The sequence below is a fragment of the Prionailurus bengalensis genome, chromosome F2 (genome assembly GCF_016509475.1).
Source record: "Prionailurus bengalensis isolate Pbe53 chromosome F2, Fcat_Pben_1.1_paternal_pri, whole genome shotgun sequence".
Lineage (NCBI taxonomy): Eukaryota > Metazoa > Chordata > Mammalia > Carnivora > Felidae > Prionailurus > Prionailurus bengalensis.
In genome coordinates, this window is record NC_057353.1 from 64117723 (window position 1) to 64135409 (window position 17687).

Here is a 17687-nt window from a genome sequence, read left to right on the forward strand (position 1 = left end):
AAGTTCTTTATATATGTGAAAACAAATACATCTTCTCTCTCCAGGTTGCAATCGTTCAGTTCACTGATGACCCCAGAACAGAATTTAAACTAAACGCCTACCAAACCAAAGAGACCCTTCTTGATGCAATTAAACATATTTCATACAAAGGAGGAAATACCAAAACAGGTAAGAACAACAACAACAACAACAAAAACTCAGCAAAGACCCAAAGTAATTAATTACTAGTAATTACTGATATGACAATTTTGGAGGCATAGTAATATAGATTTTTTTGAAAAAGACTTTTCACTCATCTAAGAATTTCCTTCCCACCCTTCCCTCCCCAGTAAAACAAAAGTGGGAAGGAATAAAATTGAACTGTTGTCTTCCTTTGTTTCAGGAAAAGCGATTAAGCATGTCCGAGATAGTCTGTTTACTGCAGAGTCAGGTACCAGGAGAGGCATCCCAAAGGTCATCGTGGTCATAACTGATGGCAGGTCACAAGATGATGTGAACAAAATCTCTGGGGAGATGCAATCAAATGGTAAGTTTTACACAGATAAATAGTAGTGACCACCAGTCATGTTGCCATTGTTTTGTGAGTACAAATTTATAGGCTACATCAGAATGACTTTAATGTTTCTAAATCTTTCTTAATATTTAATCTAAACCTTTCTTAATATTAACTGGACAATGTACTTTCTAAGAACTTTCCAGGTCATAAATCTATTATTTTGCTGTATTTTCCCTAATACTTTATTTACATACAGGGCACCCTATATAAGAAATTATAGCAATTAAGTGCAATACTGTGAAAAGGCCCATTATAAAGGGCCAGGGAGGGACCCTGATCACAGGAACTCCTCAAGCCTCCTCATCTGTAAAATGGAAATTCTCCTTGGATTATCATGAAGATTACATTATTTTTTTGAATTTCTTTTTTAATGTTTATTTTTGAGAGAGAGAAAGAGAGACAGAGACAGAGACAGAGACAGAGACAGAGACAGAGCGTGAGCCGGGGAGGGGCAGAGAGAGAGGGAGACACAGAACCCGAAGCAGGCTCCAGGCTCTGAGCTGTCAGCACAGAGCCCAATGTGGGGCTCAAACTAACAAACCATGAGATCATGACTTGAGCTGAAGTAGGACACTTAACCGACTGAGCCACCCAGGCGCCCTGAAGATTACATTATTTAAGACATGCCTGGCAAATAATAGGTTAATATTTATTTGCATTGAAGCATGACCCATTTCAGGCTGCTAAACCTATTAATATCTGGGCTTTTACATGGAAAAAAGAAAACTAAGATAAAGTTTCTCTGTTTCAACTCCATTTCATCCCATAAATCTTAAAATAATTATTATATATATGTAGAATAAAGATGTTCCTCCAGTGGCAACGATATCGTCTCAAGCACTCATTGGGGCATTGATCACCCTGGGTTTCTTTAAAATGGAAAACTGCCTCAGGGATGATGGAGTCATTATCATGTAGTGAAATATGTGCATGCAGAATTCTGGTGGACTGTGGAAAATGACTTTTCCACCCCCCACCTGGCCTCCTTCATAAACACATTTTAAATATTGGAACGTGTCTTATATTGCATTATTTGTATCTTGTACAGTTTGAAGTAATCGAAATCCCTTCCCCTTCCCCAGGCTACAGCATCTTTGCTGTTGGTGTGGCCGATGCGGATTACTCAGAGCTGGTTAGCATTGGCAGCAAGCCCAGCTCACGGCATGTCTTCTTCGTGGATGACTTTGACGCCTTTAAGAAAATTGAAGATGAGTTGATTACTTTTGTCTGTGAAACCGCATCAGCAAGTTAGTTCTTTGGAATTTGTACTTCACTCATGTTGCTTAATGGTTGAAATATTTAATACCGGTTAAATCATGAGTCCTGTCTTGATCCAAGGAAAGGGTATTGACTCGCAAGCTGTTTATTATGCGGACATGAAGTTTTGTGGTTTTGAGCATTGGGAAGTAAACCTCCCCTCTCCCTGTTTTCGGGTTTTAGGTAAAGACTTTTCCTAATGAGGGGAGAGTCTGTGCCTAAAAACAGCCCTGCTTAAAAGCTGCAGCAAATGGTTTCAAATGTATTAAGACTGCTCATCAGGGTAGCACATTAGAAGTGAGACTTCTCCCAACACGTGCTCTCAAGAGACCACCATAGATTTTAATAGACGCGTGAGAGGAGAAGGAAGCCTTGTCCTTTTGGTTGTAATGGGCCAAGCGAGAGCATTTCAGTCTTTAGGAATCCACAGAAAACCATAGGCACATCTGGTTTGGATTCCCTTCACAGTTGACTTCCGCAAAGATTATGTTAGCTTCCTGTTCTCAGGATGGGGAAAGAATATGTTTGGAAAATATCTAAATTAGTGTTTTATATTGTTTGTTTCGTTTCCTAGCCTGCCCACTGGTGTTCAAGGATGGCATTGATCTTGCAGGTATGCATTATCACAATTTTTCCAAAAGCAAATACATTAGCTCTCATTTGGGGTCCAGAATTTTTTCATAGACTAATTTTGAAATTTAAAATCCTTAAATGCCTGTGTTTTTCTTTCTTTCTCTCTCTTTTTAGGATTTAAGATGATGGAAATGTTTGGTTTGGTTGAAAAGGATTTTTCATCTGTGGAAGGGGTTTCTATGGAGCCTGGTACCTTCAATGTGTATCCCTGTTACCGAATTCATAAAGATGCTTTGGTTTCCCAGCCAACCAAGTACGTTTCCTTTGCAAGATGTTAAAGCCAATCATTTGTTACTATAGCTCAATGTGAAAATTGTGTCAACTTGAAATACGCTATAATAGTTCCCAGTAGGATTTTCCATGATGATAAAAACAGGTGATGTTCAGATTGCTTTGTTTAGAAACCTCAGACTCATGCATAATGCTGGTTGAATTTTAATATCTGTTAGTCTGAGGAAATGTATATAGATAGTTTACACTTACCTAGTGCTGCTGTATACTAGTTTCTCTGTTTCAAGTGATTATGTATATTAACTCACTCAAAGCTCCAAACATTTCTATGGATTAGATTCAGTTATTGTCTCAATTCTGCAAATAATAAAACTGAAGCACAAAGAAGCTAAAAGACTTGAATGAGATCACATGGTTTGTTTACTGAAAATACTGGGATTTGCACTTGGCAATCAGGCTCCAGGGCCCACACCCTGAACCATTTCATGCCAGTGCCGTGAATTCAGCTGATTTTTAATCTTTGAGAGATCACAACAGCAACTCCATATAGTTGAAAAGTAGTGTCGGGATTATGTAAAAGTCACATTAGCTACTCGCTTTACAGTTTGTGATGCACCTATGGATTCTTGCCCATTTATATCAATTCTGCAAACTCTGGGGGTACTTGAGATTGCAGGTTGGGAATTCCTGGTTCAAGGAATCATCTCTCAAGATGTTGGATATTTTACATTCCAAATCAACATTTGTTTTTGTCTCCAAATGCCTTCGGTATTGTAATGTGAAACATTTTCAAAGTCCAGATTTTGATGTAGTGCACGCGTGTGCATGAAAAAATGGGAGAGAACGTATTAGAGTATTAAACTCATCTATCCAATTTATCCACAAGTTGCTTTTCCATCTTCTTCAAAATATTATTTATTAAATTCTAGCCTATTACAGTAGTATCCAAATTATTGTGTTGTGCTTCATTTGGGGGAATAATATTTGAAATGAGATCTCTATTAGTAATTTAAACTATTTACTGTTAAAAGTATAGCTTCATTTTCTAGAAAAGTGTTATAAATGCCTTTGACCTATATAGAATATATGTGGTTTTCGTTTTTTGTTTTCTTTTTTTTACGTAGTCTAGGAATGAATATTAAATTTGTTTTTACATTTATTTATTTTTGAGAGACAGAGAGAAACAGAGCACAAGTTGGGGAGGGGCAGAGAGAGAGGGAGACCCAGAATCTGAAGCAGGCTCCAGGCTCTGAGCCGTCAGCCCAGGGCCCAATGAGGGGCTTGAACTCACGAACCGTGAGATCATGACCTGAGCCGAAGTCAGACGCTCAACCGACTGAGCCACCCAGGAGCCCCTAGGAATGAATATTAAAATGGATATTTGAAAAGTTCTTCCTGGAAGCCTAGCCAAAAATGAGAATTGTCAAAGGGAAGATCCTCTGCCCCACTGAAATGGCTCATCCAGTGGGCAATGCTGTCCAGTTGCTAAATCCATTCAATGGCTCCCAGCCCTCATCTCACTCCACCTGTCACCAGCATTTGACAATTTCTCACTTCCTCCTCCAGGTTTCACTCTCCTCATTGGACTTCTGGGACACACCCTCTTGAGCTTCTGTCTACATTACTGGCTGTTCCATTTCAGTGCTGCCTCTTGCCTCCACTTCTTCATGTTGGAGGGATTAGGCCTGGACCCTTGTTTTCCCTGTCTATACCCTGATGATCTTTTGAATAGTATTCAGCATTGTTTATATGCCAATGACTCCTAAGTTTGTATTTCCAGTCTAGACCTATTTCCCTAATTTAGACCTGTGTGTGTAATGGTGTACTAGACATCTTGCTTGGATATCTAAATGGACATTTCAAACTTTGCATGTTCAAGACCACATCCCTGACCCTTACTCCAGAACCAGCTTCACTTATTACCTTTTTCATCTTAATGACAGATACATCTAATTAGTTTCTCATGCAAAATATTTGACACTTGCTCTCATGCTCTATATCCATTCTACCGAGGAATCCTATTGTCTGTGCCTTCTTATCACCTCCATTGCCTTCACCCCATATGAGGCACTGTCATCTCTTCCCTAGATCACTGCAGCAGGCTTTTAATGCTTCCTGCTCCTACCTTTGCTTTCCCAGAGTCTATTCCCCAAGAAGCAGTCAGAGTGATTCTTTTAAAATGTAAATCATGCCATTCCAAAATCTGAAATTGATTCTCCATTCCCCTTGAATTAAAAGTCAAAGCTCTTGGGGCACCTGGGTGGCTCAGTCAGTTAAGCGTCCGACTTCAGCCAGGTCACAATCTCGCGGTCCGTGAGTTCGAGCCCCGCGTCGGGCTCTGTGCTGACAGCTCAGAGCCTGGAGCCTGTTTCAGATTCTGTGTCTCCCTCTCTCTCTGTCCCTCCCCCATTCATGCTCTGTCTCTCTCTGTCTCAAAAATAAATAAACGTTAAAAAAAAATTAAAAAAAAAAAGTCAAAGCTTTTGAATGGCCCATCTGGCTCAACCTTATTTGGGTACCTATCACCTCTTTGACTTTACTTCCTTCTTAGCTGTCTCCTTCAGTCCATTCTCCAGACACATAAGGCACACTCCGTTTTGGTGTCTTTGTACTAGGTGGATGCCTTTGTCTTTGAGTTTTTCTTCAGATATAACCTTTTCAATGAACCTTTGTTCAAATGTAACCTTCTCAATGAGGCTTTGAAGTGAAACCGGCAGTGAGGACTTCAATTAACATTGCAAAATAGTACATTCCAGCATTCCCAATCCCTATTAAACGGCTCTATTGTTCTTGTTTTGTTTTTTGTATGGCATGTTTGCCTTCTAATACACTGTTTAATCCATGCTGCTGGAATTTAATGTTTCTACAAAGAGAGGAACATTGTTGGTTTTATTCATTGACATAGCTTAAGTGCCTATTACAATGTCTGGCACATAGTAGGCACACAATAAATGTTAGATGAATGAATGAACTAATATATAAACAAAATGAATGAAATGAAACATTTTTATTTATTCAAATCAAACTTTCATTTTCAAATTCATGCTAAATTCCCATATTCTCAAATTTATCCACTGTTATGGGGCTCCTACATGTGGAAAGGGCTATATTTGTTGCTTCAAGGAAAAAGTTTAAAATATATAAGAGATCCACTTAATTGTTAGAGAGAGATAAGCTGGTGTTGCAGGTGTGGTTTCCTGGAGGCAGATCCAGAGGTGGAGACAAGTATGCAAGGAAGTTGACATGGGTATACTCTCCTGCAAGGGAACAGAAAGAGGTGAGATGAGACAAAAGAGAGAAATGAAGCTATGAAGCAACATCAGTGAGACTCTAAGTTGCTCCATATACAGGAGTTCTGAAAATGGAGCTACCTCGATTGGAATGAGAGGCTCTGGTCTTCATATGCCCTCAAACACCAGCTATTGAAACAGCTGCCAAAAAAAAAGTTGGCATAACTTTGGGGGAGGCTTTTCTTCTGCTGAGGCAATTTTAGAAGCAAGTTGGTATTTGAGAGTTGTCTACACACATCACTCCCAGAAGCAGGAGTTACATATTCTCAATTCTTGAAGGTAGATCTGGAATGGTACATCCCAGCACGAAGCATGCACAAGAATGCAACTAACTACAACTTACAGTAGAAAGTGCAAATGTCTTTATAAAACGACTGTTGTTGAGATGAGCACTAGGTGTTATATGTAAGTGATGAATCACCGAATTCTACTCCTGAAACCATTATTACATGATATGATAACTAACTTGGACTTAAATAAAATGAAAAATAAATAAATAAAAAGTCTGTACATAAACATTATTTCTAATACCAAAACTTTTGAAATGACTTAAATGTTTGATAAGAAGTGACCAGTTAGATAAATTACAGAACAGCCAGACAAGAAAAGATTGTACAGACGTTAAACATCATACTTTAAAAAAAAAAAAAAAATTGAAGGAAATACGAACGGTGTAGTAATTGCTGCTAAGAAGAAAGAAGGGGTAGCATTATATAGATTGGAGAAATACTTACAGACATTCTTTAAAAACTGGAGGGAAATGTACCGCATCAAAACAGTGGTCACCTCCATGGGATTAATGGTGATGTGTTATTTTTTTTTCTGTTTTTCCTAAATGTTTTAAGTGTATTTGCTTTTATAATCAGATAAATAACTTTTTTTAAAGGAATGCAATAAATGTTTTTTTTCCCATTTTTCAGGTATTTGCATCCAGAAGGATTGCCCTCTGACTACACAATGAGTTTTCTATTCCGGATTCTTCCTGACACTCCAGAAGAGCCATTTGCTCTTTGGGAGATTTTAAATAAAAATTCTGACCCATTGGTTGGAGTCATTTTGGATAGTAAGTGTATCTATTTACATATTTGCACCCACATGTGTGAGTACTGTGTATAACATACCATGCTGCCTTGCCTGTTTTGTGTACGATTGGCCTTGAAGAGCATGGGTTTGAACTGCCTGAGTCCACTTCCACAAGGATATTTTTTGGTAAATGTAGCGCAATATTGTAAGTGCATTTTCTCTTCCTTATAATTTTCTTCATAACATTTTATTTTCTCTAGCTTCCTTTATTGTAGGAATACAATATATAATACCTAGAACATACAGAATATGTGTTGATGGACTGTTTGTGTTAGAAGTAAGGCTTCTGGCCAACAGTAGGCCATGTGTAGTGAAGTTCGGGGGAGTCAAAAGTTACATGTAGATTTTCTGCTACTTGGGGTGTTGGTGGCCCTAACCCTCACATTATTCAAGGGTCAATTATATATTGTAGAGTAACTCATTTATCTTAAACCCTGAGTAAATACTGACAACAAATTATGTGCCAGTTGATTCATTCACTGATCCACTCATTCTTTCAACAAACATTCATTGAATTTCTACTATGTGCCAGTGCTAGGCTCTGGGATTCGGTAGTGGGCAAGGTAGAGAGAGAGAGACAATTACTGAGATAGTAAAGATTTTAGGAAGAGCAAAGTTGATGGTGGGGGAATGGGGAAGGCCAGTGGGAGGGGAGAAACCAGAATCATTTTTTGTACATGGATATGATAAGAGGAAGATTCTTTTGGGGTTTCTTGACCCAGTTCCAGTGTGTGTGTGGGAGGGGTGTCGGGAGGGTGGAGAGTTTTGCACACAACATCAAGCAGTTCTCAGATACCAGCAGGATGTCTGAGAATTCAGCTCAATTCTAATACTGTCAACCCAGACATAGCATCAGATTCCGTAGGTTAACGGTTCAGTCCCATAAGACTGTATCCTGCCACCCCTGTTTCAGACGCCAGTTGCAAGCCAGGCTGTTACCTGTGTTTCTGGTTGGCTACAAATCAGAAGTTTTCCCACAACACGCCCCCCGCCCCCTGCCCAAAGAAAATCAGTTAATCAATCCCACGAGCTTGTCCTTGGATTTGATTAATTTGCTAGAGTGGCTCATGGAACTCAGAGAAACATTTTGCCTGCTAGATTACTGCTTTATTATGAAATGATATAGCTCAGAGACAGCCAGGTGAAACAGATGCATACGGCCAGGTATGTGGGAAGAGGCACAGAGGGTCTCTGCCCTCTCCAGGCATGCCACTTTCCCTGGTCTCCATGTAGTCAGCAACCTAAAAGCTCTCTGAACCCTGTTGTTTGGGTTTTTATGAGGTTTCATTAAACAGGCGTGATTTATTAAATCATTGGCCATTGGCAATTGAACTCAATTTCTAGCAACTCTCCACTCCCAAGAGGTGGGGGAAGAAGTGGGATTGAAGGTTCCAACTGTAATCACAGGATTGGTTCTCTTGGCAATCAGCCCTCCATCCTTAGGTTGCCTAAGGGCTTTCCAAAAGTTACCTCATTAATGTAACAAAAGACATCTTTGTAGCTCTTATCACAGAAAATTCCAAGCGCTTTAGGAGCTGTGAGCCAGGCACCATGGACCAAGACCAAATACATATGAGAAATACTTATTTGTTCATCTGAATGACCAAATATATATCACAGTGCCTATTTCATATCCCAGAAAAAATGCCAGATTTGCAGCAACATATTTGGGGAAGAATTCTGGGATGGGGATATAAATTTGCAAGTTGTATATGTGTGGCATATAAGCCATGATACTGTGTGAGATCATCTAGAGAGTGAGTGGGAAGAGAAGAGGTCTGAAGACAGGGGCATCCCATTGTTTGGAGGTTAGAAAGTTGAGGGGAGCCAGTGAAAGAAGCTTCTCAGTCACATGCTCTTGGATGTCACCCATGATGATCATTTAAGAGGATCATCAGGTTTTCGGTTAATGTCACTAAGTTTTCTAAAGACGTTTTTAGTTTAGGATTCCAATCAAGCTAGGAACCAAAATTTGGTGGCTATTGTTAGGTGCTAACTCACAGCCAAATATGATATTGTGAAAGCATTTTGCATGCATAAACTAAGGGAAAGCCGTAGATTAAAGGGGTATAAATAATTAGCTCCCTATGCACATGAAACTTAAAAATCAAGAAATCTCTCAAAATGATTAAGACTAGCTCGTTCCCTTTGATATCACAATGAATAATTACCATGTAACCTAGGAATTAATTAGTGAAAAAAAATGCCTTTTTAAATTTTTTGTAATATAGTATTCCTTGTAACATGAAATCCTGAAGATTAGGAAGATTTCATTTGTTTGTGGATTTAGTTTGTTCATAATAAAAGGCATACTGGAATATCACTCTTCTGAAACAGTATAAATTGCATGTCCTAGAAAAGCTGGTTGCTCCAGTGGGTCAATAAAGCAAAGGGTCTGGTTTCTAGGTCTTAAGATATGATTAGCTTTATTCTCCCTTTTTGTCTGCCTCTAGTCCCAGCTTCAGACAACCGTCTCTGAGCAAGGTGTTGGGGATGAAAGTACAGGGAAGAAAGTACAGAGGAAGAGTATATGTAGGGGCCCAGCCTCACCATCATCACCACATGGTTAACTGGCCAGCTGAAAGCCTGGGGCAACCCAAGGACTATAGATCATTTCCGTACTTACTCATCACTCTGTTCTAAACACAGCCTTAAGGGACGCCTGGGTGCCTCTGTTTGGGCTCAGGTTGCGATCTCACAGTTTATGTGTTCAAGTCCTGCGTCGGGCTCTGTGCTGACCGCTCAGAGCCTGGAGCCTGCTTCAGATTCTGTATCTCCCTCTCTCTCTCCTCCTTCTCCTCTCCTGCTCATGCTCTGTTTGTCTGTCTGTCTCTCTCTCAAAAATAAATAAGCATTAAAAAAATTTTTTTAAATATAGCCTCAAAACAAAGGATGCATTATTTTCAGTCTTGAATTTTTTGTAAAAAGTTTAAAAAAAATTTTTATGTGTTTATTTTATTACTTATTTTTGAGAGAGAGACAGAGTGTGAGTGGGGGAGTAGCAGAGAGGGAGACACAGAATCTGAGGCAGGCTCCAGGCTCTGAGCTGTTAGCACAGAGCCCGACGTGGGGCTTGAACCCACCAACCACAAGATCATGACCTGAGCCAAAGTAGGATGCTTAACCGACTGAGCCACCCAGGCAACTTGAATTTTAGAAAAATTATTTACCCATTATAATACATTGTAAACTTTATTTTTCTTTGATTAGATGGTGGTAAAACCTTAACATATTTCAACTATGACTACAGTGGGGATTTTCAAACAGTTACTTTTGAAGGACCTGAAATTAGGAAAATTTTCCATGGCAGCTTTCACAAGGTGAGTAATGCTTTGTACACATATTTTCTTTGTTTGCTGTGTGCAAAGCAACACAGACGTATATTCTTTATTCTATTTGTTGTGGACCAAGCAGCAGAGAAGTGTAAAAAAAAAAAAAAATCCCACGGAGCTTTAGATCTCATATTTTCATTGGAGTAAGAATTATCTGTGGGCTTATTCTGGTTTGGTAGTTCTAAGATGCGACCCCAAGCTGTGCATTTTTCTCAGGTACCCAAAAAGTGGTCCAGGCTCACACTTGGAGGAACAATTACAGGGTACTGTATTACTAGGAGGACAGTTGTTAATTTGCTACATGATGTGTGATGTGGAGAGGATTGCTGGTCTACCCAGCCGCCAGTGTAGATGAAAGCCCAGTCAGCTAAATCAGCTAAAACATGAAGATAGTTTGTACTGATATTTTTACACATACACAGATAACCCCTCACTACCATTATAAAAGTTATTGTGAGGAAGAATTTTGTAAAACCTGACTGACTGTAGTTCTCATTTCTACCTGGTATTTGTGATAGAACTCTGCCCCTTACCACTTCGTATCTCTGAAACACTTAGTTTTGGGGTTGTAAGAGTAGATCCCACATTTACTGCTTCCTTTGTGCTTAGCAAATGACCCCACTGATCTCTGGGCTGTGAAGGAATGCAGTCTGCCAAGACCACAGGGAGAGCAGCATTTAGAGGTGGTGCTGCAAAAAGCCTTGCCTCTTGACCCTCCTTCTTGTGTGTTCAGTGAAGGAAGGGATGTTGCAAGCAGTCTTCCTCTTGGCTTCTGTCTCCTGACCTAGATCACGGTCAAGTCCTAACTGACACAACTTTGCTACTTTTTGGAGTTTCAGCTACCATAGCTGCATAAGAACAACTGCATACCAACGTTCTTAATCGTCTTGGCACAAAAACAGTTGCATACAAAAAACTGTTTATGTTTAAAAGAACCGTACAACCAGAAGTAAAGTATCTTAAAAACATGAGATGCAGGTAGAGATTTATTAGTTCATGATTGAAAATAGTTCCATTAGCATCTCTTTGGATTTATTGTCATTTACTCACCACATTCCTCTTGGTATGATTCGTTCTTGGTTAAGCAGAGTCCATTGCAAAGCGGTCAAGAAAAATTATAAGGGAGATGAAAGCATGTGAGATCCGTGAGTATTAAAAACCACATGGCCGGGGGTTCCTGAGACTGCTGCTTTGGATTCTGTGTCTCCCCCTCTCTCTGTTCCTCCCCTGCTTGCTCTCTCTCTCTCTCTCTCTCTCTCAAAAATAAAAAAGATAACACACATTTTTACAAATCCTTACAAAGAATGTATACACTCCTGAATATATTACTATAGACCTGAAAATTCTAGAAATTTCACTTTGAGAAAATTGTGCCACACATTAAGCCAAAAGGTTTTATTTCTTTTGGTCCTGGAGTCGCCAGAAAGAATTCCTCCTTCCTCTTTAGATTCTAGATCTCCTCTCTTCATCTTAAATTAAATAAGTATTATGAACATGAGGTTTGCGAACAACTGGAAGGTACCATAGATAACTTTTGCTGGTAAGTCAGTTAGCATTTTTTATTTTAATATTTTCATGTTCATTTCCACGTGCATTCAGAAAAGGTATTACTAGTGCACCCATCCTGTCATTTCAGGATATTGCTGCTTTAAACATGTTTTTAAAATTTTTTAATGTTTATTTTAGTTCTGAGGGAGAGAGAGAGAGAGAGAGAGAGAGAGAGAGAGAGAGAGAGAGAGAAACAGAGCATGAGTGGGGAAAGGCAGAGAGAGAGGGAGGCACAGAATCTGAAGCAGGTTCCCAGGCACCCCAGGATATTGCTGCTTTAAAGAAACACTAGATTGGGAACGCTTTTGAAGTCATTTTGAAAGAAAATGTTAATTAAATAAAGATAGAAGTGCTACCTGAATGTGGGACAGTCATGGTGGTAGTAAAAGTAGAACCTTTCTCTTGTAGCAAAATGCATAGTGCCAGAATTCCTTCCCTTCCCTTTCCTACTTTTTAGTGATGAATCATGCAGTTATGTAAGTTTGGTTGATATTTCTTCCTGCCTCTTACCTCCTGAAACATCTTTACTTTTACCCAGATACACATTGTTGTCAGCAAGACTTTGGTCCAAGTGGTTATTGACTGCAAGCACGTGGCTGAGAAGGCAATAAATGCCTCAGCTAATATCACGTTGGATGGTGTTGAAGTCCTGGGAAGAATGGTCAGATCAAGGGGACCAAATGGAAATTCTGCACCAGTAAGTGGATAAACAAGTGAAGCTGTGCTGTTATAGGGGGAAAACAAGGGTTTTCCAGGGGGGAAATTTGGTAAGAGAATGGATGGATGGATGGATGGATGGATGGATGGATGGTTGGGTAAATAGATAACAGCCTCTTTAAATGAATGAAAATATACATTCAAAGTTCTTGGCAGTAAACCTCTGCTATATTGTAATAAGGATAATGTTCCAGGAATTAGACTAGTGTGTTTTCTAAAGGCATTTTAAAATGAATATGGTAAAATATTCATCAAATGGTTTATGGCATAAATGGTTTGTTAATGAGAATCGAAACTGTAAATCAGGCCTCTAAATAAGGAAATATACATTCGTACAAAATATATGACTATAATACACAGGAGATTTTTGTAAATTTCTCATTTGGGTTAGATTTGGACATTTTTAAATGAGATTTTTATTATTGGTAATGTGAAGTTTACCCTTTAATCATTATTTAAGTAACAAATCATTTTAAGACAATATATTTTCATCATATAGCATAGAATTTAAGACTAGGAGACTTCCAATTGGCAAAGAAATCACATTCCTTTCTTTCACTACCCACAAAAAAGAATAGTGTACATAAGCTTTTGTTTTTACACCTTGTGTTCACAGCCAATTAGCGACATTCTCTCATTTGAGTCATTCTGTAATTAGAACCAATTAGCCTAGAAGGCATTTTATTCTTGGAAGCAATTCCAACTATTTTAATGAACATTTCTATGTAACAGAATAATCAAGTTAATTATGAGTCACTATTATTGTCTTCCGCTTTCTAGATTTGTAGAACTAGCCAGCAATATGGAACTGGAGAATGCCTTGATGGTTTTCAAAGTCTTTCTAAGCTGAAGATCACTTTATACAAATGAAATCTTCTAGTATGTCAAATAAATAAATAAGATTAAAACAGTCTCATGCTAATTGAAGGGGAGAGAGGACATGGAGGAGCAGGTGTCCCCACCCTTCAAAGCAGTTCTGTTCAAAACAGTTTCAGAGTGGTCAAGTGATTTCCTCCTGGACACTTCACTATATAGTGGCATTTCTCTTTGTAACAATACAAGGGAAATCTTTGTGTATATAGGGAAACCTTAATGCTTTCAGACCTTGAGAGATGTGTGCTGATTAGCTTAACAATTAGTGTTGATGTATCTTTAAAAATACTTTTGTTTCTACTTTCCTTTGGAGAAGCATGGATTAGATGTTCAGAAAGAGAGACTATGAAAGCTATGGAAGGCTCTCTTATTTTTGGTTATGGTAAGGGACTTTTAAGAATGCTTACATTAGTGCAATTGTTGGGTCATAGGGTAATTCTATTTTTAATTTTTTGAGGAACCTCCGTATTGATGGGCAGTAAGGAGGGCACTTGTTGGGATGAGCACTGGGTGTCATATGTAAGTGATGAATCACTGGGTTCTACTCTTGAAACCATTACTACACTGTATGTTAACTAACTTGAATTTAAGTAAATAAATTTTTAAAAAGTATATTTACATTATAACCTTTTGCAAGGATAGTGCCTAAAGTGAAGAAGGAAGCCCTGTGCTCCTCCCAAAGCCGAAGTCAAAACAAAGGCTTTGAGGGGCAAGAAAACAGTGCTGAAAGGCATCCACAAACACATCCACACACATACACACACACTTCCTAAACTTCTGAGGGTCCAAGACATTGTGTCTCCAAAGGCAGCCCAAATATCCTCAAAAGAGTGCCCCCAGGAGAAACAGGCTTGACCAATATGCCATCCTCAAGTTCCCCCTGACCACCAAGTCAGCTATCAAGAAAATAAAAGTCATCAACACACTTGTGTTCATTGTGGACATCAAGGCCAACAAGTACCAGATCAAACAGACTGAAGAAGCTATATGGCATTGTCTTGGCCAAAGTCGACACCCTGATCAGGTCCAATGGAGAGAAGAAAGCATATGTTTGAATGACTCCTGATTATAATGCTTTCAATGTTGCCAACAAAATTGGGAACATCTAAACTGAGTCCAGCTGGCTAAATCTAAATACAGGTGTTTTTTACCATAAAAACAAGAACGTTTACATTATATTGAGGAATTATCAACTCTTAATGTTTTGTATTTCATACTGATTAAGAAACACACCATCTTCTGCTTCATAGAAGATACCTTTTGATAGCACACTCCAGAATTTATAAGACTCCATAATTAGCAAACTAAGGATATCTTGTGGGGATAAATGGATGTCTATAGATAGATGCTTGGATGGGTGAATGAATAGACTGCAATTTAAGAAAGAGAAACAATGCTAGCTGTTTGAGATTCTGGACCCAAGTCACTTAGTACTATTATTTTTTTTTTCATTTTAGAAATAATGCATATAAAATCCCTGACACATAGTGCCATTCAATGAAGAACGGTAGTTATTAGTAATGTCAATATTACCTCCTCCACCTTACCTTTTCTAAACCTCTAGTGCTTGTTTAACACTCAATTATTTGTAGCCATCTATTATGTTCTTGCACTTCTATTTATCTACATTTAGCCCCTCTAGCCAGAGTATAAATCCCTTAAAAGAGATACCATGCCATGGTCTTCATTTACAACTACCACCTTCTACCCCACATCACAGTATCTAATAAGTTCGGATCAAAGGAGTAAGCTCTCAAGACATACTTGATAGACATTAAGTAGAATGTCATCTATTTGAATTTTATCGTGTCTTTTCTTAAAATGTTGTTTCGTATATATTGTATTCCATATGTGGCATTGACGGTAGTCCAGTTATATATATATCCTACCTTCTTCTAATTTGTATTTTACAATTACAGTTTTATAATTATAATTACAATAATTATATTTCAAATTAAGCTCTCTGTAATAATTGTACTCCAAGTATATGACCAATTATATATCAAAGAATTTATTTCTGAAAGCAAACGTGCCTGTAGGTTTTAAATCTACGGGCAATAAATCTTTACTTTTGGGCACGAAAGAAAAGCAATTAAACAGAGCACCCTCTGTGGTAACTTTCAGCCAGTAGCAGACAAAGGGGAATTTATAGAAGTCAATAATTAAAGAGTTCTTTGTAAGGCTCCCAAGGAAAAAGTTGTGGCTTTTGTTAGAATCTGGAAGTCTACAAAGGATCACTAAATAGATTTTCAGTGTGCCCACTTATTAAAGAATTTGATTACGTTGAAATGGATAATATTAGATTAGATCTCAAGAATGTGATTGGAAACTCACTTGTTCTTTTGGGTGATTATTTCATTGTTTCAGTGCAAAGCAAAAAGAGGTTTCAGTCTGCAGCTTTCAACTTAGAAGTCACAAATTAGTAACATAATTTTGATAGATATCTGTACCCCAGTACTCAGCAAAAGGGAACATGTAATGTGCAAGTACTGGATTATTCCAGGTGGAGTAATTGTCATATAAGAGAGATGAGTAGTTTATAGGCCAGCATTCGCTAGCAAATTCCGCAGTGATTCAAAAAATGCCAGATGATGGGAAAACTATAATATTCAGTCTTTAAAGAAAATAGATTCTTCTTAAACCAAAGTTGAGTGGAAGAGAGATGAGTGGATTTAGGGATACAGTAACTACTGTATTAAAATTGCTCACATTCGTAATAAAAACAGCTTGTGTTCAGTAATGTGAGATTTTATAGTTCCTAGTGGGACTAAGCTAAGAAGCTGGCTTAACTAAGCTGTCAAAACACATGTGGGAAGAAACCTAACAACTGTGCTTCTCCTTTCTGTTCTCTCTCCTAAGAAGTTTCTTCTTTTTTGATACCTGATAAAATTATAATGCTGCCAGATGATCCTAGAAATATTTTCAGCTTTCTGGCATGTGATCATGTTCTTTGTGCCTTTCTTTCCCCCTTTCCAAATCTAACACATATAACTATCCAATTGACATTTCTTTAGTCCTCTGCTATATAGATAAACACGAGTACAAGTTATGTTATGGAGTTTTTTTATAACATAATTTACTGAGTTAAAGCTTTTATGTGGGAATCAACAGTAGACTAGTCTATGATGGTATAGAAACAAGTGTTTTAATTTTTTTAATGTGTATTTATTTTTGAAAGAGAGAGAGAGAGAGAGACCGAGTGTGAGTGGGGGAGGGGCAGACAGAGAGGGAGACACAGAATCCGAAGCACGCTCCAGGCTCTGAGCTGTCAGCACAGAGCCTGATGCAGGACTTGAACTCACCGTGAGATCATGACCTGAGCCAAAGATGGACGCTTAACTAACTGAGCCACCCAGGCACCCTGAAACAAGTGTTTTTAAATTACAAGAAAATGATCATGTTTTCATATGAATTATGTATTTTAATCCTTAAAATAACAGTAGCTCATATTTATGCCTACTATGGACCAGGCAGTGTGTGCTTTTCTGAGATTATCTTGTTTAATCCTCCAATAACTGTAGGAAGAGATCCTTATATTATCCCCACTTTATAGATTCAGAAACTGAGACTTCAAGAAGTTAGAGAGGGATCCCCTTTGAAAAAGTGAGGAAAGCAAGATATGAGACTGTATGTGACTTGCCCAAGATTACCTGCCTGACTTGGTAAGCTCTCTACCACTGGGTCAGACTGATTCTTATAGAATTTAAAGCATAGGAGGGAGTCTGGTCTGTGCCTATGCCCTGTCTATTCACCAACATATTCAAAGACTCATCATTTTTTAAATTCTGACCCTGAAAGTAAATGCAGTCAAGATGTCCTCCCGAAGGGATGCCTACACCTAAACATTTTAATTACAACCAATAGGTACAACAGCTGTTAATTTTCATCTCCTCATTTAATTAGTGCCATTATGGTTTCCCTTAAATTCAATAAACTGACTGAGACCAAGTAAGACAACCATGCTCAATAGCTGAGAAGGGGTCAGTGCTTAATAAATCTTAGCTTTGAGATGGAGTCTGTAAAAGTTAAACACCAGCTTAAAGCAGAAGATGACTGAGGTCCTCAGTTGTTCTTTCCCTAGTATTCCTGTGCAGTGTAAATCTCTCTAAGTATTTGTATAATTTCAGGTACAGCTTGACTTCAAGTTATAAGCTTAGTAATGCAATG

The 17687-nt window shown here is 38.4% G+C and overlaps 1 protein-coding gene across 5 annotated transcripts in view; it reads left to right on the forward strand.

Annotated features, from left to right (window-relative positions):
- Window positions 1-17687, forward strand: part of COL14A1 (collagen type XIV alpha 1 chain) — a 222287-nt gene that overhangs the window by 129225 nt on the left and 75375 nt on the right. For all 5 annotated transcript variants that reach the window (XM_043601666.1, XM_043601670.1, XM_043601671.1 and 2 more), the window contains exons 27-34: window positions 45-168; window positions 383-526; window positions 1639-1803; window positions 2388-2426; window positions 2561-2699; window positions 6888-7030; window positions 10261-10370; window positions 12469-12627. In XM_043601666.1, the coding sequence (XP_043457601.1) occupies window positions 45-168; window positions 383-526; window positions 1639-1803; window positions 2388-2426; window positions 2561-2699; window positions 6888-7030; window positions 10261-10370; window positions 12469-12627 (1023 nt within the window). The remainder of the gene's footprint in view (window positions 1-44; window positions 169-382; window positions 527-1638; window positions 1804-2387; window positions 2427-2560; window positions 2700-6887; window positions 7031-10260; window positions 10371-12468; window positions 12628-17687) is intronic.